Below are 22,181 nucleotides of genomic sequence, written 5' to 3'. Positions count from 1 at the left end.
GCTCCAGACTAAGCTTTTAAAACACATTTTATTTGCCCAATCTATCCCTCATCCTGAAAGTCTACTTCTTCATGCTGTATCAAGCAGTGATAGGTGCCTGGGGCTGACCTGTTCTCCTCGGGGATATGGAGGGACATGAACTGCAGAGGATCCAGACACTGCACCAGCCAGCCTTGGCGCTCACTGATTCGAGAGACATCCACCTTCAAGAACTGGTTGGGCATCCGGCTCCACAGAACATGTGACAGAAACTGTACGTGCAGACGTGGAGGACACTGGGGCACGGGGTTTTTGTGTTCACTTTTAAACAATCCCGCTGAGAGAGGCATCACATTCTAGAGCATGGAGCAGATAAAAGAAAAAGAAAGAAAAAGGTTATTGCTCATGTCACTTGGGGCTCTAAAACACTGACTGATAGGCTACATAGGAAAGAGCTGGTATAAATAAGAGCCACCGTGACTTAAGATTGTGAAGTTACAAAAAAAAAAAAATAGAAAATCAGCTTAAAATTTTCTGAAAGAAAAGATGGGAAAATTGTGAGGAAACAGCTGAAACTTCAGAATTTCAGGGCAGAGACACCAGTCAAGGGATGTGTCTTCCCATGTGTACCACGCAAGTATGATCAAACATAGGCTGTATCCATCAGGTTCCTTCGCAGAGCTAGTCCTAGAGGAAACTGGCAAGCCTTTAGGGTACCAACCACTCTTTTACTAGAGGACATTCGACTAAGTTCTCTTTCTCATCATCTCTCATCATCTATTTTAAACACACTCTATCTCGCCTGCAGCACACAGAGATAACTGTGTGGATAAACCCATGTGTCTCCCATGAAAGTCAAACATGGCAGCACAGCTCATACTTCCTCAGCCTCGAATGGGCTGCTGCAGCCAGCCTTACTCCCTCCAGTTTCAGATGGAAAGTTCTCTGCTCTGCTCCGATGTATTTCTCCATGCGTGTTGTTTAGGTCTTTCCTGATTTCCTCCAACAGGAACACTAGAAACAATGTCTGACCTCTCCGCCTGAGCTCCAGTCTCTCCTCCCTTTCCACAGCCTTATACTGTCTTCTATAGATACTTTACCCTTGCTGCTATTTCTTATCCCCTCTTATGACTAGAAGAGAATACGGTTACTAAGGAGCTCAAAGGTTGTTTCAGATACTGCAAATATGTTAATGAATGAAGCAAAGAAAACCGTCGCTCTCTTACAGCTTCCGTTTGGGAGATATAAAAAAAAGCAGGAAGGGAGGGTACAAAGGAACCCCAAAAACAGAACCAGGAAAGAAGCACAGGAGAGAGGAAGGGCAGCATGGGGGAAGGGAGAAAAACCATGCATGTCATCTGGTTTTAGAGGTGGGAGGCCGATGTCAGGTACCTGATCTTCACCCTTAAGTAGTAGGGTGCTCTGACCTGACTCATGACTTAAGCAGTGAGGGTCACTTAGACTAGTGTGACAAGCAAAGAGCAAAGATAAAGGAAACCCCTGGGAGGCTGCTGGAGTTTTTCCCTGCGGACTCACAGAGCAGGGGTGAGGAAGAAGGAGCCCTTCTGACCTTTAGTCACACATCCCTGCTTGAATTCACTGCCATAAAGTTTTCTGTGGAAATTCTTCTCGTGCTTCACCAAAAATCCTCCCAGCCAACACATCTATCTACAAGCTCCCTCGCTTCGAGTTCGCATTGACCATTTTGTGCCATCTTTGATCTCTGACTGTTGGCCACCCGGATTCTACACATGCAGTGGCCTGTCTAACATACCTCCCCAGTTTTCCTCCTACGTTCCTGGTGGTTTGTTTTCAATCTCATGGATACCTGTTCCTTAATTGATACGAGATTCTCCATCCCTCCATCTTCTTTCTTTCGTATTGGCAGGCAGGTATTTCACTAATTCTCAAAGATAAATTCCATCTAATTTCTGAATTACTAAAAAAAAAATCTTCATTTTCAGCATACATGTGAATCAGTCTGTCTGTCTCCATCTCTCTGTCTCCCTGTCTTCCCCCACTCTCTTCCCCATCCCTATCTCTAACTATAGATATGTAAATATATGCATACATTATGCATATGTAAGTTCATTGAGACAATGTTAAGCATCAGGATGGTAAGATTGTTATTTATGCTGCTTTCACTCCACTCAACCAAGACCGAGAACCTCATTTTACAGACCTGCGCTGGTACGGTTGAGCAAATGTGCTGAACAAGCCACTGGTCACTGGCTCAGCCTGAAACAATCAACCACACTCACCCAGAGCATTCTTGGCACTCAAATTTTACAATCACAAGAGGAAATTCAATTTCTTTCCTCAGTTTCAACAAGCTTGTCTAGCTGTGGCATGAACATTCCCAAATCATGCAAACTGGATAAAATTTGAATATCAGCCTTGCTTTTGGTGCTAAAATCCAAATAACTAATCTTATAAAAACCAATTTGTTGTCAAGTCCTATTGCCTTCTTTCAGGAAACAGTACAAACCCTCCAGTTCCTCTCTATTATGACTCTCGAGGCCCTTAACACAGTCCCCACCAGACAGAATCAGATCAGCAGGACACACTAACCAACGCCTACCCTCATTCTCTACCGCCATCTTCCTACCACTAGACTATTCCAAGACAAATCACACTATGCTCAACATCCCTCTTCAAATGTCAGTAAACACATAACCCATGCCAACTTTTCAGCAGAGCACGTGTCCTATACTTCTTAATTCTGAACTTGTCGCTCTCTACCCATGCCCCAGCAGGAATCCTCGAGCATCACAATCAACCATTTAAATGTCACCATTTTCACCCAGCTTCTGTTTCCTCTCTCCCTTGAACAGGCGGGCCTTCTCCTAGTAAATGAACCTGGACAGTCATGATTAATAGTAAAGCAAGCAACCCACAAATCATTGCCACCTCCTCTGCCCAGTGCCTCTTAGCTACTCTTCCATTTATGCTCCTAGAGAATCCCACAGATCATTCTCTCCTCAATGCATGGTGTCAAGGACTGACATCTGGCTACCAGATCAATGATTTATTGTGTGCAATTTGGTGAGTTTTTTTCTCTATAAGCTTTGTTTGATCAAACAATATATTCAAAACAAAAAAACTCTTTGAATTATGTTATCATAGTGACCTGAAAGAGATTTTCTAATAGGCTATCTTTCCTCTAAAGAATATATTGGTAACAAAATGCAGTATCATTTTGTACATGCTAGGCACTAATAGAAAATAATAGAAATGCAATATTATAATCTGTCTGGGTTAGTTTTTATTATCATCTTGACACAGCCTAAAGTCACCTGGGAAAGGGAACCTCAATTAAAGCCCAGAGTGATACCCCAGCAGTCAAAAGTACTTACTGCTCTAATAGAGAACCTGAGTTTGTTTCCCAGCACTGACCTCGAAGTTCACAATCATCTGTAATTCCAGTGTCAGAGGATCTGATGTCCTCTTCTGGCTTTCAAGGGCCAGACACACACAAGTATCATACATACATACATGTAGCCAAAGTACTAATAAGAAATAAAAATAAATCAATTGTCTTCACAGTGGTCTTGTTTGGTATAGGAGGGCCCAGTCCACTGTGGGTGTATCCGAGAGGGAGCCAGAAAGCAACATTCCTCAGTGTTGCCTCCCCTGACTTCCCTCAGCTATGGACTCTGACCTGGAAGTTCTTCAAGCTGCTTTTGGTCAGAGTGTTTTGTTACAGCAATAGCAGCACACCACAACAGAGGCTTTCTTACCTTTATTCTGCCCAACTCAAACTGGAAGACATTGGGACTTGTAGCCTGTGCAAAAACTGCAGGAAACAACTTTGTGCTTGGCTCCACCTTGAATGAACAAGCGAGGGTGTGGGTGTTAGTAAAGGAAGGAGACAGGAGACAAAGAAACAGGCATTTCCTTTAAAACAGCCAAGAGGCACCTGACAGAAGGAGACTAGAGACTCTCCCTCTCATCTGGTGAATATTCTGTCAATAATCACTGGGTTCATAACTGCACAGACGGCTTTGGAGGGAAACACTGTTAACTCCAAAAGGGCTTACGGTACTGCCAATATGCAAAATAAAATATGTCATAAACTCATAGATGTTTTACTTCTTTCTTAATTTCTGAGTTTTTCATCTTAGGAAATCTGCTTCCCTTTAGATGGGGCAAAAGCCTAAGGCTACCTCTGACCACATACCTGGTAGTAGGTACTTAGCTCCTTGCCGTTGGCAATGAATGTGAGCAGCCCGCTGGCAGCATCCACCACGCAGCCGATCTCCAGACCATTGCTGTTGTTTCGTCCTTGCCCAGGGCTCATGCTCTCTCCTGCACACACCATATAGCAGTTGCTGCGTTTGATGCTGAATTTAAAGAAAGAACAACCCACATCTGTATCCTTGCACAAACACCATCACGGGAGAAAAGCAAGTGTATCTTGCCAACTAAGCCTAAATTATGCTGTGCAAGCAACAAGCTCATGCTGTAATGGGAGAGATGCAGAATGGGCCCAAGTCTGTGATTCTGAGCAGTACTTCGTTGACCGCGGGGGACAGTCTACATCAGGTCTGTCGCGTGTCTAAGTTTCACACCTAATGGAGACAGGCCAATGAGCTTGGCACAAAATAAGAATTGATCTGTACCTCCTCTGCAAAATGAAAACAAAAACAAAAACACTCAAACCAAACTGGACCCTTTTTTCCTGAGGTTCAAAAAAGTTTGACTATTGATTATCCAAAATTTGAATTTTCACCACTACCCCCCAACACACACACACACACACACACACCCCACTGCTTGTTCTGAGATAAAGAATTCATCCTAAACAACACGATTAAAATCCCCAGGCAAATCCTGTACGAGCCACGAGTGCAATAATATACCTGACCAAGATGACGTGCCTTTACGCACAATTCCTGGTGATGCTACAAAGGACAGCTAAGTAGACAATGCACACAGCACTGCTGACTATAAGCTCCATCTGACTTCACCTTCACCAGAACCTTCATTGGAAAGTTCCATTCCGTTCTCTTAGTTGCATTACAGCCAACAAATCACAAGACTAGCAAGGAAAAGCCAGAGGCAGGCAGGAAGGGCGACAAAAACAAAAAGGCTGGGATAGGGTCCTTTTCGGGTTATCCAAATGCAGGCTGCATTTCTTTGCGCTCGGCACCTGGAATTCGGTGATTCTCCCTCATCCTGTTTCCAACGCTAATAACCTGTCAGTTATAGCATCCTTACATGAATCAGTGTTTTTCTTATATCGTTGCCATCTTTGAGAATTAAACACATGTCCGGATTATTCTTCAAAAGACATGGTATTTGGGGTCCCATGCTGATATCAAGTACTCTTTGAGGCTTTTTGCAAAAGCCCTTCTCTGTCTGTAGTGTTGGGGGAGGGACAGCGCATTTCCCAGGTCACCCAAAAGGATGGCTCAGCTGAAGAAGGAAAGCAGCACTATGGAAGACTCTTTCTGAGACCTGGCACAGCAGATCAGAGAGGATCGCATGGGAGCACGGGGTAGAAGCAAATGGGAGGATCTTCTCTTGTCTTAGTCTGCAAGGAAGATGGCCTTCTTCACTTTTTTGAAGGTTTGGTTTGAGTTCGGTGTTTTACAAATGAGAAAGGATGGTACACAAAATGTAACTGACTTACCCGAGGCCACACAGCGAGTCAAGGGCAAAGCTGAGGAAAGAATCCACTGGTCCTCAGTCGGAGTTCAAAGGCGCGCCCCTCGTCTAACTCTAAGCTACGAGCCCACTCTGCCTGTACACTCTCCTCCCCACCACAGAGCCAGAGCCCAAGGAGCTCCTCAGACCATAAACACACTACTTCATCTCGTCTCTTGTCCATAATACAAAGGCCAAGAATTGGTGACCTAAGTCCTTAGTTGCATCACCTGAAGAATAAATGATCCTTACCCCAAAGGCCGCTGTATTCTTATTATATGATTTTTTGCTTTTAATATATTTAGATTCCTTGCTGGTTTGTATGCATAGGAAAAGAGGACATCAATGGCTGAATTACATCATCCTATAAATGGAAATATCCTGAGTACAAAATCCAAGAAACGAGAGTATCTAGGCCTACCAATAGTTTTTCAGGCATTATTCTGTATAAAACAAGGGAAGAACCAACCTCTCGTGTACTTTTCCTTTTTCGTCTCCTAGAGTGACGGTCACTGTGCGCACTCTGTCCAGATCAAAGCCCGTGTCGTACTGGTGGAAGTCAGATGTGATCCAGCCCACCCACACGTTAGCAGGCTCTTGTCCAGGAAAGATCCTCACTGAGTAATAGTACTGTGGAGAGAGGGGAAGCAAGTGTGGGCAGTGTGATGCAAGACAAAACAAAATGTGGGTGCCCTCTGGGCCTGTGAATTGACCAGGCATTTACTTCTTTATTTAAGACCATTCGGCTGAATTAGAATAGCACAGGCAAAGGGGGCTAGTATTCAAAAGTACTATGATCAAACGGTTATAGGTATGTTCTGCTCTTCTAGAGGATCAAGAACACATGTTGGGCAGTTCACAACTGTCCATCACTGCAACTCCAAGTGATTCTGACCTCCACAGGCACCCACCCACATATACAGCATTCTCTCTCTCTCTCTCTCTGTCTCTCTCTCTCACACACACACACACACACACACACACGCTCACACAGACACACACATATACATATACACACATACAGATACACACATATACATATATACACACAAAGAAATGAAAGTATTTCAGATTATCTGTGAGAACATGACAAATAATGGGAGGGTTGTGCACTCCTAGGTATGTGTGTGCATACATGCACATAGGAATACATATGTACGTGTAGTTTTATATATATCAAATACATACACACACAAGATAGCATCAATCTGTTAGACAGGTAAATTTTCAATTCTGCAAGTTCATGAGAGCTTCATTATGGTTATGGGCCTCTTTGCATGTGTATGGCTCCTTCTCTTATATGTAACATTCCAAAATCTGAAGTCATTTCTTTGGCTTCTTTGATGCATGAGCATCAAGCTCAAACATGGATGCACCCAGGGACCAGAGAGGCAGCTCAGCAGGTACCAGCACTGGTTGCTCTTGTGGAGTACTCAGCTTTGGTTCACAATGCTCATATGGTGGTTAGAGCTACCTGTAACACAGTTCCAAGGGATCCAATGCCCTCCTCTGCTGCGTGTCCACTATCACTGCGTGCACACCATGTGCATATTTACATGCAAACAAACATTTACACATATAAAATACAAACAAATACCCTTTAAAAAGTAACAGAGAATCACTCTACAGCAGATACAGCTATTTTTTTTTCCAATTTAGCATTCTAGATACATAGTTCTGAAGATTCGAAATGGCAGAGGTCATACATGAAGAGTATGATCTGCTCTCAGTTTGCTAACATCTACTAAATTATATAAACTTTGAAAAGCCCAGTGGAATTTTCAAATTTCATCAAGAAATTTGAACATCAGACTAGACGTCAAAATCTGAATTATAGGTATCCGTAAGGACAGTTACTTTAAATAGCTCTCATGCCTTAACAGACATCACAATGCAAGCTTTGCTTCAAAATCTCTATCCCTAAAATAGGTCTAAAAATATCAGCAAATAATTGCTTTTAAAATGTAATTTAGCTGAGTGTGGTGGCACATGCCTATAACGCCAGTACTACAAAGGCTGAGGGAAGAGGATCGAGAGTTCAAGGGCAGCTTTGACTACACAGAGAGCTATCATCTCCACAAACAAAACAAGGGCTGGGGACAGTTGGTAGGGTGTTTGCATATCATGCAGAAAGCCCTGGATACCACCCCCCTAGCACCACAAAACCTGGGAATGGTGGCAGAAGATTATATGTCTATAATCTTAGCACATAGGAGATGGAGACAAGAGGATCCAGAGTTCAAAGTCATCTTCAGCTACAAAACCAGTTCAAAGCCAGCCTGAGCTCAATAGACCCTGCCTAACTCCGCCCCCAGCTCCAAAAAAAAAAAAAAAAAAAAAAAGATGGAGTACACGGAGGGCTTCAGGCGCGTACCGTGGATGTCTGCATCAGGTACTCGTAGTCATCCCGGTCATCAGCCAGCACATCTTCAGTGAGTCTCGCAGAATGGCTTGTGCTATAATCTGGCTTCGTCCTTCTAAGCAGGAATCTGCAACATGCGAGAGGAGGAATGAGCGACAGGAGTGTGTTCTGCCCACTTCGCATATGAGATCATGAGCCGAAATGTCCGCAGTGGGGCATTCTCCTTCCCAGAGAACATCTGGCGACAGTGGGAGATGGGTTTGGTTGTCCCAATTTGGAGTGGAAGACTCTGACATCTAGCAGGTATATGTGAGGGGAATCACTCAAGGCCCTTTTAAATTCCTCGGGGGAATCTCTACAATGAAAAACAGCCTGACCAGAGTGGTAACGGCACTGCATTTGAGAAGCACTCATCAATGCAGAAAGGGATACTATATAACCTGTATTTACTATCAAAAATAGTATTGACAGCAACGGAGCAACCTTCCTAATACTGCGACGCTTTAACACAGTTCCTTAAAACTATTTCCTTGCTACTTCATAACTGTAATTTTGCTACTATTATGAATTACCATTGTGTAAATATCTGAAAAGCAGAATACCCGATATGCAACCCCCAAAGGGGTCACAACCCACAGGTTCAGAACCACTGATTTAGAGGGAATAATCTTTAAGTCTCAACCAAAAATGTAAATATAGATAAATCTGAACCGATGACGTTTGGGCTCACAAAGTAGGAAAACTTTTCTGTGCCTGTTATGCTCCTCTGTAAAATCTTCTGAGGATGAATGAATGAATAAGAGGAAGATGAATACTAAAAATCCTTTACCCTCTTCTCCAGATCGGGCCACTTGGTAGCCATATAACTTAAAAGCACAGTGTAGCTGAGCTCAGTGTAGGGACAGCACACGGGGGGCCAACACGAGAAGATTGGCACAAGCTCCAGCCAGTCTGGCATACAGACTGAGATTCTGTCTCAAAATATCCAAACCAAGGCTAGAAAGATGGTGTATTAGGTAAAATGCTCGCCATGCAAGCCTGAGACCAGAGTTCAGGTCATCAGTACCCATGTAAACAGCCAGGTGCAAAAGGCCTAGAACTGGAGGGGCACAGAGACAGGTGGATTCCTGGAGCCCACTGGACAGAAGGACTAGCAGAACTGGCAAGCTCCAAGTTCTATGAGAGACCTTGCCTCTCCAAAATAAGGTAGAGAATGAGAAGAGTATTCAACTGGGCATCCTCCTCTGGGATAAACACACACACATACACACACACACACACACATACACACACACACACATACACACACACACTGAAGTACAAGTGTACCCACAAAAGTGTATATACACACAAACAGAACCCCAGGCCAGGCAAGCCATTACACTATCTCTGCTAATCACCTTTGCTTTAGACGTGAAGGCTTTTCCTGAGCATAATCTTTGTGGTTATTAAACTCTGGCTTCGGGGTTTCTTTGTCCTTGTCAAGGCGGTCAGGCACCAAATGTCCGTGAGCTGTCTTCATCAGAACCTCAAAGTCAGAGTCCACATCATAATCCTCCAGATCATTCTTGGGCCCGTAGAGGCCTGCACCAGGGAGCCCTCCTGCCACCGTCTTCGAGAAGACCTCAGCACACTCAATGGGCATGCTCAGGCGATAAAACATGATGTCAGTGTTGCTGTTCTGAGAGCCAAAGGACTTCTGAGTGACCTTCAGACACGGAGAGCTGTCTATGGTGCCATCTATTCTTGTTACCTAGGAGATGAAGGCGTCGTTAGCTTTGAGTGTCAACTTAACACAACATGGAGTCACTTGGGAAGAGCAATCATCTAGACAACATTGGCCTGTGGGCATGTCTATGAAATGATCTTCACGGGGTGAATTGAGGTGAGAAGACCTGCCCACCACTGGTGGCACTATTCCCTGTGAGTAGAGGTGTATGATCCTCTTGGACTGTCTTAGAATGGAGAAAGTGAGGTGAGCACATGCATGCATGTAACCACTGCCCTCTCTTCCTAATTACGACTGTCATATAACCAACTCCCTCCAATTCCCACCTCTGGGACTCTCCCTCTGTGATGAACTGGAACCTGGAACCTGAAGCCTGGAGCTGGGACCTAAAATAAACTCTTTCTCCCCTATGTTGTGTTTGTCATGATAATTTTATCATGCAACAAGAAAAAAAAACTAGAATGTCATAGTTCCCATTCTAATCACCACTGTTAATCTCCCGATCTTAACAATAATCAATACATTTCACGTGGACAGGCTCTAAAGATGATCCACCAAAATAGCATTTTGTAGGAGATTGTAAAGCTAGAGGCACTATGTTGTGGCTATATATTCAGACCTAGCTGCCCACAGGTTCCACATCTGTGCTTCACTCAAAGCCCCATGCAGAATATTTGGGGAAAATACATTTGTACTGAATATGCCCACTTCTTTCTCATTAGCAATATAACAAAAGTATTTATCTAGCACTTACATTGTATTATATATCATAAGTAACTTAGGAACTTCTGACATTGCATAGGTTGATTTGTGGAGGTTCTGTAGGAATGCTGTCCTTTTGTATGAGGGACGTGGGCAACTACAGATGTTGGTATCCAAGGGAAACATACAATCAATTCCCTGTGGATAAGCTAAGGGTAACTCTAATAATTTAGTCCTGCCCTAACTCTAAAGACAGGTTGACCAGTTCGTCTCACAGAGTACGCATCCAGAGCTGCCCAAGCACTCACTGTCGATGCATAAAATGATATTTTTCATCAGCAGATAAGCTACTGGATAAAGTGCCCAAGGAGAGATTAATCCTTTCCTTAGATCCATTACTATGCAACACATATCATTTAACATTTTAATATCTTCACAATCACTGTTCATGTGGACATTCCTATACATAAAGATTTCCCACTTCTAGTTTTGAAAAAAGCCTTGATTATTAAAGGAAAAGCAAACCTCGATGTGTTCATGGTTTGATGGGACCTGGAGGAACTGAGGAAGCCGCTTGCTCAGCCACATGGTGATGTCCCTGTTTGTGTTAACGGCAAATGGCTCATAGCCTTCTTGTAAGCCACAGATGGTGAAATATTTCAAAGTGCTGACATCCTTCCCGAAGTTCATCCTGCCTACTTGTGCCACCCCAAGGCTACACACAGGGATGAAGCCTGGAACAAAAACAGAAATCACCATCTTCAGCATTTAGCAAGAGATTCTCTTAGTAAGGCATAACAAGCAGATCGCTTCCCAAGTCCTGGCTCGGAGAAAACCATCAACCTAGAAAGAACACAGTGCGATGAAGAAACAGCTGACATGAGAGTAGAGGTGTATGATTATGGAAGCGGCCCGCCGCTCCTCTCAACATATGATCCCGACATTGTGGTTTACTAACTACAGCCCCTGTAAAAGTCCATTCTTCCATCCCACCTCCAGGAATCTTGGAATGTCCATTCTTACAAGGACCCCTCCCCGCTGCTTCCACAATCATCAGGTGTACATCCTTCTTTCCTTAATGAAAGAGAGGAAGGACCAAGAACCAAGGGGGGTGTGGCCCCTTGCCTTGTTCTTCAGCTAGTCAAAGGGCTCGATATATCACAACACCAGACATGGCTAGTGCCATTGGCTTCTTTGTATATATTTCCAAGGAGAAAATGGCCAGAGGCAAGCATTTTAAAGTTTCTAGCTAGAAAGATGGCTCAGAAATTAAGAGCATGTACTGTTCCTACAAAGACGTGGGTACAGTTCTTAGCATCCACATGCAGGCTCACAACCATCTGTAATTCCAGTTCCAGGTATGCAACACCTAATTTTGGACTTCTTGAGCACAAGGTATCATGGTACATGCACATACATGAAGGTGAAACACTATACAGATAAAAAAAATCAAAATTTTGAAATGTTCACAGTTACTCTGATCTTTGAGGAGACTTTCTTTTTCCTCCTGTGATGAGTTAAGACTAGACCTGAGTAAAATGTATATAAATGCATGCGAGAGAGAATGCATGCATGTATATCTATAGATGTATGCATATATGTATTATACATGGGTTATATATGCATATACATAGATATAATATGCCCAATTTAAATGAACATATATACACATCACATACACAAACATATGAATTTGCACACATAGCAATGAACAATGGGACAAAAACTAATAAAATACTTGATAAGTTAACCTAACAAAAGACAGAATCAGCTAATCTTTCCATTATTAGAGAAGATCAAAATTGTCTTAATACTGCTAACTGTTTATTTGAGATCTTTTGGATCTACTGTTGATGATGTTAGATAGTATTAGCAGTTTGTGGTTAAATGTGAATCAGCTGCAGCTGTGCCTGACAGCCCATGCTCCAGCAGTCGGAAAGTTGTTGCAAATAAGGGTCCCCAAGGAATCAAAGGGACGGACGGGATAAGTCTAAGAGAAGAGAGACACATGAACTTCATGCATGCCAATTAGCAAGTGGAACCCACCATCTGACACCACTGAAGGGACAATGAGACAGAGTCAGCTCCTTGGACAACGGGCACTTATTTATTCCAGATCACTGTGCTTGCAGAAGTGTTATTGGCTGATAAAGTGCTGGAGACTTGAAAGTATCTCCATGGGAAACTTCTGAGTGTTAATTGTACTTCTCTGACTTTTTTTTTGTACAATTAAAATAGTTTACTTTAAAAAGTTAACTTTAAATCTGAATAAAGATTCAGAGGTCTACATTGCTTTAATTATATACATATACATATATAGATATATATATATATAATGGAATAATACCTAGACTTTAAAAGTTTATTCTTCAACGGTTCATTCATATATAAGAAAATATTCATAGACATGCATTTCACAAAGCAAGCACTCTGTTTCCAGGCAAGAAGATACCAGAATGTTTATCCAAAAACTTTTTTAGAAAGACTTTTAACACTTCTTGGTCTCTCTTTTCATGTCCCTTGACAAATTTCCCCCATCAAATGTGTATTTTCTTAGGAAAGCAAGGGACACTTTCCATCACAGGACTTCACTTGCACAAACAGCACATGGCAGCATCCTTTCCAGGGAGAAATGTGCTGGAGTGAGGGATACAACGACTCGCATGGTATGTTCTTCAAGTCTAACATTCAGTGCTCTGTGTGCTGAGACCCATGCGAGAACTCTGCACAAGAAACCCTGCTTATCCCTCTGAACAGGGGTGAGATTTATGTGGGACATGTTGCTCATATTCATTGAGAAACCACACGTTTCTTTATTTGACAAATACCAGCTGCCACGCGCCAGAAACTAGAAATAAAGTTGACTAACACAGAGATACCAGCCCCAAACTGCTCACCATCTCCTGAGGGGTCAAAAAGCTATAGAAAAACATTAACCAAATACCATAGTATCTTTCCAAGAAGATGAGGTATTTGGACCAGAGGAAGGATGGAAAAGGAGAGTTCAATAACATCTCAGAACTCTTAGTATCCAATAGAAGGCTGTTCAGGCAGTCAGTCCTGTGGAAAGATTGACAAGAGTCTGACATTCAGCTGACTTGGCTCTAAGTCTTAGCTCCACTCAAAATAGCTACTGGACTCTTTGCATGTTGCATATAGTCTGTGATTTAATCCCTTTTCCTTTAACACTTACATGATAAGAATAAGTTTAACAATTAAAGATTTCTTGTAAAGAACAAATCTTGGGGAAAAAAAAGAGTCAGATTAGCCAGATCCAACATCTACCCGTCTCAGTGAACTTCTATACATTTAGAACAGCCATACTGGAGCATGGAGCTTCACACGGAATTTCACACTTCCACTAGCAAATGTGTTTTCTGTTTTTATCTACCACAAAATGATGAGAAATGCATGACAGATTTGAACTGACAGAAACAATTAACTTTATATCCTCTTTAATGACTCATGTGTTTATCACCTACAATCTGTCCTTCCCCATCACCCAATCCTTTCCCTTTCTTGCTTGTTCTCCTTTCCACACATAATACGGTACTCACATAATATATTATAGGCCAGGATCTGCCAAGAGGGAGAATATGCAATTGTCTCCTTCCCACATGTAATACAGTACCCACATAATATATTATAGGCCAGGATCTGCCAAGAGGGAGAATATGCAATTGTCTGCTTTCTGAAAAAAAATTTCATTTTTCTTTGGCACTGAATAGCATTCCATTTTAAGCATGTACTGGGTTTTCATAATCTGTCCTCTCTTGATGAATCAGCAAGGTTGGGTTCCAACTCTTTGCTATAGCAAAAAGAGCAGTAACAAACACGGATTATGGTTTTAAAGTAACATTTTAAAGTGAAGTATATCTACAACTTATCATGGAAGTTCACTGAATTTAATTTCAGATTGAAAAAGAAGTGGAAATCAATCTACCCATAGTAAAAGAATGATTGTCTTTGATATATATATATCATATATCATATATGTATATATACATACACAAGATTAAATATGGGGGAGCTCGAGAAATGGCTCAGAGGTTAAGAGCACTAATTGCTCTTCCAGAGGTCCTGAGTTCAATTCCCAGCAACCACATGGTGGCTCACAACCACCTGTAATGAAATCTGGTGCTCTCTTCTGGCCTGCAGGCATACATGCAGACAGAACACTGTAAACAAAATAAATAAATAAATCTTTAAAAAAATATTAAATATGGGCAGACATTAAAATTCATCTTATAACTAAAAAAAAGGTAAGTTAGAGGGTAGGGAGATATTTCAGTCACTAAAGCAACTGCTGCCCAAACATAAAAACCTGAATTTAGACAATGGCCATCCATATAAGAAAACCAGGAAAGCCAGATGTGGTTGAGCATGTATGTAAGCCATCTAGCACTGTAGGGGCTGGAAAAAAAACATGACAGATGCTAGAGCTAATTGGCCAGCCAGTCAGAGAAGTCAGTGAGCTCTGGATTCAGTGAGCAAGCCTTCAAATGAGAAGGCAGAGAGCAATAGTGGAAGGTATCCAATGTCAATCTTTGGCTTCCACAAACACCTGCAAACACAAACATATACACACACACATAGACATACACACACTAGACACAAATAAAACAGGAAAGAACAATAAAACTAATAAACAACATTAAAATGCAATCATTTTAGGTCGCGCACACAAGAATGACGACATTATTTCTTATGCTGTTTTAGAGCTAACATTACTCAAGGAGTTGGTAAAGATAATTAAATTCTATTAAAATGTTTATGCTTTAGAACACATTTATAATAAGTTTAAAAGAGATTTATTTTAATAACATCCTTTCATTTTTTATGAAGGAAGGAAATATACCAAACATCAAATTTCTCTTGATTTTTATATAATTTTATAAAGTGTTTATCTTTAATGTTATATGTATATGTGTATGTCTTCATAAATTTATGTGTACCACATGTGTCCAGGTGTCCACTGAGACCAGAACAGAAGAAGGTGTCAGATCCCTTGAAATCAGAGATACAAGATGGTGAGTCATCTACAAATACAAGGTTGTGGATGCTGAGAACTGAACGCAGGTCTTCTTCAACAGAAGTAAGGACTCTTATTCAATGAGCCATCTCTCTATTCCATTTCTATATAATTTATTCATATAAAGTATAGAAGTAACATGTGAGTACAGGTTCTTTTTTCATTGAACTCATACTAATAAATTGTACATATACGTATATGTATATATGTGTGTTATATACACACATACATATATATACATAATTTAACATAGTTGTAATGCAAATAAAAATTTATTTACTAAAGCAGATGGTAGATAGGAATTTGGTACAAAGCTAAGTTTGCTAATCCCTGTTCCCTGTTTTTCACTTCAAATACTATTATACTTGTCCCAGCAAATATTTAATAAATACCCAGGTTATAATCTATATACTGGGGCTATAGCTCTGAACAAATTCAAAAGAGCCAATAACAGGTCACTTATCAATTAACACAAAATCCATAAAATATAAAGGAAACAAGAAAACAGTTACAGGGGTAAAACTGGAAAGATGGCTCAGTGTCTAAGGGCGCCAGCTGCACCAGCATGAGAAACTTAGTTCAAATCCCCAGAAATCGCATAGGAAGTAGGTAAGATTACACACATTCCCCTGTAACTCGTGAGTTGTGGGGCAAAGATGGGAGGATCCCTGAGACTTGCTGGCTGCCAGTAAGCTTCCAATTCTGCAAGAAACCTTGTCTCAAGAGAATTATATCCCGACACAATGAAACAAGTTTCTATAAAGCTTTGTATACACCCAACATCTCTAGAATGTTGGTCTCTCTTTCCCACCCTTTGCATTTGTGATCATCTAGTCAGTCACCTTAACTGACATGCTAACAGTAACAGAACCTAGTGATATACTTTCAAAGAAAGTCATTCTTTCAATGTCTCTCAGCATAATTAATGCAGATGAGCTCAACTGATATATCAGTCTGAGCCATACCCCAATCTGTTCACATGGTGTGTGTGTATGTGTGTATATACATACATATATATTCTTATAGTGAAGTTGCTTCCTGTAGTATAGGACAGATGGCTTTGGCTTTGACAAGCTTTTACTTTCTGGTGCAAACCTCTGTCCCCACAGCAGAGCATCTGTGATGAGCACACTAGCACAGCCTAGAAGATGACAGTTCCCAGGATGTGAGGCAAAACACAGCCATAAAAACCTATAGCTCAAGCTATAACCAAAGGAAGCTAGAACAGATCATAAACACTTCCCAAAAATTAGCAAATACCTCATTCTTTAACCTTCCTGAAATAAAAACAGGAATCCACATATACAATGCCAGCTAGGTTGGCCAAAATTTTATTTCATATAAATCTGAATTGGGGGTTAGAAGAAAAGGAAAGCTAATGGTTCCTTGTGGTCAACAGTGTGCTGATCATTTGTGACCATCTTCCCATGCATTATTTAATATTTACCCCATTTTCCCTAGTAATATAACAGTCAAGTTATTAGGTCATTTGTCTGGGGTCTAACAATTAAGAGACTGTCATAAATTATGTGCTAATTAGTATTAATATTGTATTAGGTTTCATTGCAGAATTTGTTTTTACTGAGTCTCTCCTCCTTTTTTATATACCCTCCTACCACCCTATATCCTTCCAACCTCGGTACCCTCCTTTTGGGCTTCATGTCTCATGTGTTCTATGACCCTCAAAACCTTCCACACCATGGTTCTTCTTCTTGTTTCAGACCTATATATAACCAGATCCATGTTCATACATATGCACATATTCAAACATTAAAAACCAGGACCCACATATTAGAAAGAACACGTCATTTGTCTGAGTCTGGGTGAATTTTAAGTTCTATCCGTTTTCTTGAAGAATTCATGATTTTACCTCAGAATCAAATCCCATCGTGCCTATATGCCATACTTTCACTATACGTGCATCAGTTGATGGACATCTAGGCTGATTGCGTTTTCTGGCTATTGTGAATAGAGCAGCAATGAACATACGTGAACATGCACGCCTATAGTCAGACAGAAAATGTCGTGAACACCTTCCCAGTGACAAAGCTGGCCTACATGGTAGTTCTTCATTTAATGTTATGCAAAATCTCCACACTGGTTTCTATATGGTAGAATCCATACACTGAGTGGTACTTAAAAGTGTCAATCTCCTCAACAAACTTCAATCTATATAAAGAGGAGACCTGGTTTTAGTCATCTTTGTCACCCCAGACTCTGGGAGAAGGTCTGAGCCATGTTAGATTCTCATTCTTCTTTTGTGAAGTGAATGGACAAAAAAAAAAAAAAATGCTGTAAACGGCTGATGAACCAGGGGTATCTGGAATGAGGAGTCAATGCTGTGGGAGGCCACGCCACTGGCCACCATTTGTTTCGTCTTAGGCACAGACATGTCCACCTCATGAAAACCTTCTCTAAGATGTCTTTTGTGCTGAGATAATTTCAGTGCCTGATCAGATCAGCCTCATGGCACCCAGCAATTTACAGCTGCAACTCGTATGCCCACTCGCCCTAAAACGACTACCGGGGCTGGCCATGCCTCAGAACAAACTGCGGCATGGTACTGCAAACACAAATGACAGGAGAATACCATTGCGCTTACCATCACCAACGTCAAAGTCCTTGAAAGCCAGCTCGGAGCCTGAGTCATCCAGCAGGATCTCGCCATTCAGAGTAAACATCATGGTATGTTCGTTCATATCAACCATACAGCCCACGACATCACCTGCTTGCCAAGAGCGCCCGTAGTGTTCATTGCCCTGGTGCCACCGCTGGGCCTGTGAGGGGTGGAAGAGTCCCTTGTCACAGTCAGATAGATGAACAGCAGTAGGGTGATCTCAGTCTTGGGATAGAGGGGTGTCTGGGAACTCTAAATCCCTAATGCAAACAGAGGGTGGGGGATTACGAACAAACCAAAGGATACTCCAAGCTTCTGAGAGTTAATCTAACCATATGTACTATGCACTTTTATAGTTTACTTTTACAAACTATAATGAAGGCTTCCCATGATATGGGTTGCTTTTCTCTACTCCCATCGTACAAACAAGAGCTGGCAATCATGCTGGGTACCAACCACTGGGAAAAAAACAACAACAAAACATTCTCATGTTTGCCTCTCTCAAAATATGATTCCTCTTTTTGGGACCATTGTCGATACCACTTAAACAAGAATGGGATTCTGGAAACTTCTCTATTCCTTCTTAACATCAGAAAAGCTTCAAATCACACCTAAAAATACTCTGAAAATATCTGTGAAAATAACAAGTCCCAAACCAAACATGGATACCGTCCCATTTATATACAAAGCAGAATGTCTATTATAAACACAGTTGGATACAGAATTTCAACAAATGTGAGTTTGGGATACACTAATTTATAGGAACAAAATTACTCATAGGAGTTATTTTGTCACATAAATTCTTTTCAATTTATTTAGAAGTACCACTTTCATTGTGATTTGCTATATAATGTTATTAGACTTGTATAAAATACTGATAAAATTATTCTTGATATAACATGTTGTTTTTAAATTTTTCAACTGAATTTGCATCCAAAAGCATTACAGTTCAGAGTTCCCCTCACATCTCTATTGTCTCCTGTCTATGGGTTGCTGGGTGAAGAGGGAACTTTAATTTCTAAAGGTTGTTTCTTGCTATGGTTCACTATGTCTGATCACCAAAGCAAGAATGAAACCAAAACTGCCTTGTTTATTGGTTTAGTCAAGGTCCCTCTATATGAAGCCCAGGTTGGCTCTGAACTCCAGCCTCGGTTTCCTTGGTGCTGGGATTAAAGTAGGCACCACCACACTGGCTTCCTGGCCACTTCTGAAAGACAAGGAAGAATTGTCTCTTTGACAACTTTTTGACAAATTTCACTGTCTCTGTAGGGCAAGGAGAGTCCTTGGATCCATGCAAGCAGGATAGGCTCAGCAAAGCCACTCACCTTAAAGCCATCAAAAGCAAAGGCACGTTCATCAGAACCCAGCTCTAGATCTGGCTGGCAGCCTGGCCTGCTCCAGCCCACCCGCATGTCTCCAGCCGTGACTGCCTCGAATTCAAAGTACCAGCGTCCAGCCTTCACTGCATAGGTCTTCTCAGCCCTGAAGATGCGGAACCTCTCCCCAGTGCCGCTGCTCACCTCGGCTCTCGCGGCTGTGGGTTCGAGAGACTAGAGATCATTGGGTGGGAAGTTGAGAGAAAAGCAGGGCTTGACCTAAACTCAGTCATAAAACCCACAGGGAGGACAACTACCCCACCCCACCCCATCTCCTGCTCCACCATCTACCCTCAGGTCCGTCATGTAGAAGCATCTGGTAAAGCAGAAAGCCAGACAGAGCTTCCAGGGTAGCTGGGGAGAAACTCAGTGACTGACTTCACAGGTGAGCTTCCCCCTTGTGACCCTTTCAGAGAATGAAAGCCAGTAAGACCTAGTTGCTTAGTTCATGTGGTTCAGAAAGAGAACATGACGTGAACTTGAAGTCAGGTGGGAAAAAATGCATTAAAATAAATAAATTACCCTGCAAATAAATAAATAATAAGCGTGTAACTGGCCTGCCTATGCCCCTCCCTTTGGCTACCGCACTATTTAAACAGTGGATCACCAGAAATGGGGGTACCCAAATCTCCTCCGAGGAAAAGAAAAAGCTAAAGCTTTGGGGATGGCAAGGAGAAGAATGTCTGTCTGGGAGAAAGATATAGAACTTATCCTGGGATGCCATGGGAGAGACTGGACTGAGAGGATGTTGGGGGAGGGGAAGTGGTCACCTTCCTGGCCTTCTATTGAAATCTTACCCTGAAGACAGGTGCTGAAGATGGACTGAGGTGGGGGAGGAGGGCTGGAACTATTTGTCCCTCCTCCCAGTGTGGCTGTTCTAACCCAATCTCTCATTTATCCTTTTCACATGAGTTTGGGTTGTTTAATTGGCATATCAAGGACAGGTGGCTAAACTACCCTGTGGGGCATAGGCTGGAACCCCAACTCTACTAAAAGGTAGACATTTCTGGGTAAGGAACCAGAAAAGCAGAGGGAGGAAGGGTGAATGTTGTAAGAGTGGAGAATGATGGCCAACGACTGATGTCCACTACAGGGAAGCTAACAGGCTCTGGGTTAGCATACAGGCGTTTTTCCATCCTCCCACACCTTCAACAGGGGCTGCGACACCGACAAGTGTGTCTAAAGATGGGGCAGAGACACAGTTCCAGGTCCAAACCAATGCATGCAAACTGGAAAATGCATGTTTGAATATTCTATACCTACAATGTCCAGGAGGGGGTGCTATCTGCCACCTGTGGATATTGTGCACTTAAAATGTTGTTTATGTCACGGAGACTCAATTCACTTTTCTCGAGTTGAGGCATGTCACAGGTGTGCGCCATACTGAAGTAGGCTCCAAAGAATATATGCTATCCTTTTTTTGGAGATAGATATGCATATTTAAATGTTTGTTATTTTGTATGTGTGTATATGTTTGCTTGTATGTATGGATGTGCTTGTGTGTGTGTGTGTGTGTGTGTGTGTGTGTGTGTGTGTGTGTGGTTTGTGTGTAGTGACTATGAGACTGAGAGAACCAAGCAAGGAACCACAGGCCACCTAGACACCTGATACCTACAGCCCGAGTAACCCTGAGAAGGCACAACCCACATTCATCTCGGAGAATTGTCCTGAAGAACTGGTCCACTGAATGGAGGAGGAAGTTAGAGGAAGCCATCACCCCTGGTTAAGACTTGAGCTGGGACCCAAGGAACAAACTGCAGTAACTTGAGAAATGTGACACAGTGCATAGCAAACAGACCAGAGGAGCTCTCTCTTCCCACTCAGCTGCTGGCAGCTGGCATGGAGTTGGCAGAAGCCAGACAAACGGCAGCTTTTATCTCTTGGCACTTAGGTTTGGGCAACATTTACAAATAATATAAGTTGAGAGGAAATAACCAAACAAAACTACACAAGTCACCAAAGCTGAGTGTGGTGACACATTGCACACCTGTAAACCACAGCACTCAGGAGATAGAAAAGGCGCTCGGAGCTAGCTGAGCTGCATGAGACCTTGTCTCAGAGAGAAAACAAGCAGGCAGAGCTTGGTGGTAGATGCTTTTAACTCCAGCAGGGGAGAAGGCAGAGGCAGGAGGATCTCCATGAGTTCCAGGTCAGCTAGGTCTTACATAGTAAGACCCTGTTTTATAATAAAATAAAATAAAATAAAACAATCTAGATAAGCTCTGGAGGTCAACAGTAAAGACACAATGCACTCATAAGTACTGGGTAGAACATGGAAGTGAAATAAAGCAAGAGGGAAAACATTGCCTGTCACGTCAGGTGACTCCTAATATGGGCTGGGCTAACACACTACTCCATGGCTGTTTATGAGTGATGAGGAAGGTGGGAGTTACGGACACAGTGCTGGAGCACAGCACAGCGCTGGCTCGGTGTTCACTAGCTAACCCACGTTTCTGAACAGAGCAGACAAATGACTTTAGTTGTGCACCCACTGTTGAGCCCAATGGGCTCCTACCGAGAATATCTGATCTGCAGATAACCTGCCTAACCTCAGTGGATCACAAAATAAAATGAGTAGAGATGAATGAAGGGCTGGAGGGAGGTATGGAGGTGGGAGGGAGGTACAGAGGGAGGAGGGAGGTACGGGGTGGGAGGGAGGTACAGGGGGGGAGGAAAGAGGTACGGGGTTGGGAGGAGGGAGGTACGGAGTGGGGAGGAGGGAGGTACAAGAGAGG

The 22,181-nt window shown here is 42.3% G+C and overlaps 1 protein-coding gene across 1 annotated transcript in view; it reads right to left on the bottom strand.

Annotated features, from left to right (window-relative positions):
- The window catches only part of Ryr2 (ryanodine receptor 2), a 551,701-nt gene that overhangs the window by 182,077 nt on the left and 347,443 nt on the right, over positions 1–22,181 (bottom strand). The window contains exons 28-36 of the mRNA XM_050142326.1: positions 19,396–19,604; positions 18,056–18,230; positions 10,947–11,155; positions 9,391–9,743; positions 8,003–8,117; positions 6,098–6,258; positions 4,160–4,322; positions 3,720–3,806; positions 109–335 (exon numbers count right to left, since the gene is read on the bottom strand). Of these exons, the coding sequence (XP_049998283.1) occupies positions 109–335; positions 3,720–3,806; positions 4,160–4,322; positions 6,098–6,258; positions 8,003–8,117; positions 9,391–9,743; positions 10,947–11,155; positions 18,056–18,230; positions 19,396–19,604 (1,699 nt within the window). The remainder of the gene's footprint in view (positions 1–108; positions 336–3,719; positions 3,807–4,159; positions 4,323–6,097; positions 6,259–8,002; positions 8,118–9,390; positions 9,744–10,946; positions 11,156–18,055; positions 18,231–19,395; positions 19,605–22,181) is intronic.

Source organism: Alexandromys fortis, unplaced genomic scaffold (assembly GCF_014885135.2).
Source record: "Alexandromys fortis isolate MF-2015 unplaced genomic scaffold, M_Fortis_MF-2015_v1.1 scaffold_5, whole genome shotgun sequence".
Lineage (NCBI taxonomy): Eukaryota > Metazoa > Chordata > Mammalia > Rodentia > Cricetidae > Alexandromys > Alexandromys fortis.
This window is presented reverse-complemented; position numbering and strand designations above follow the sequence as displayed.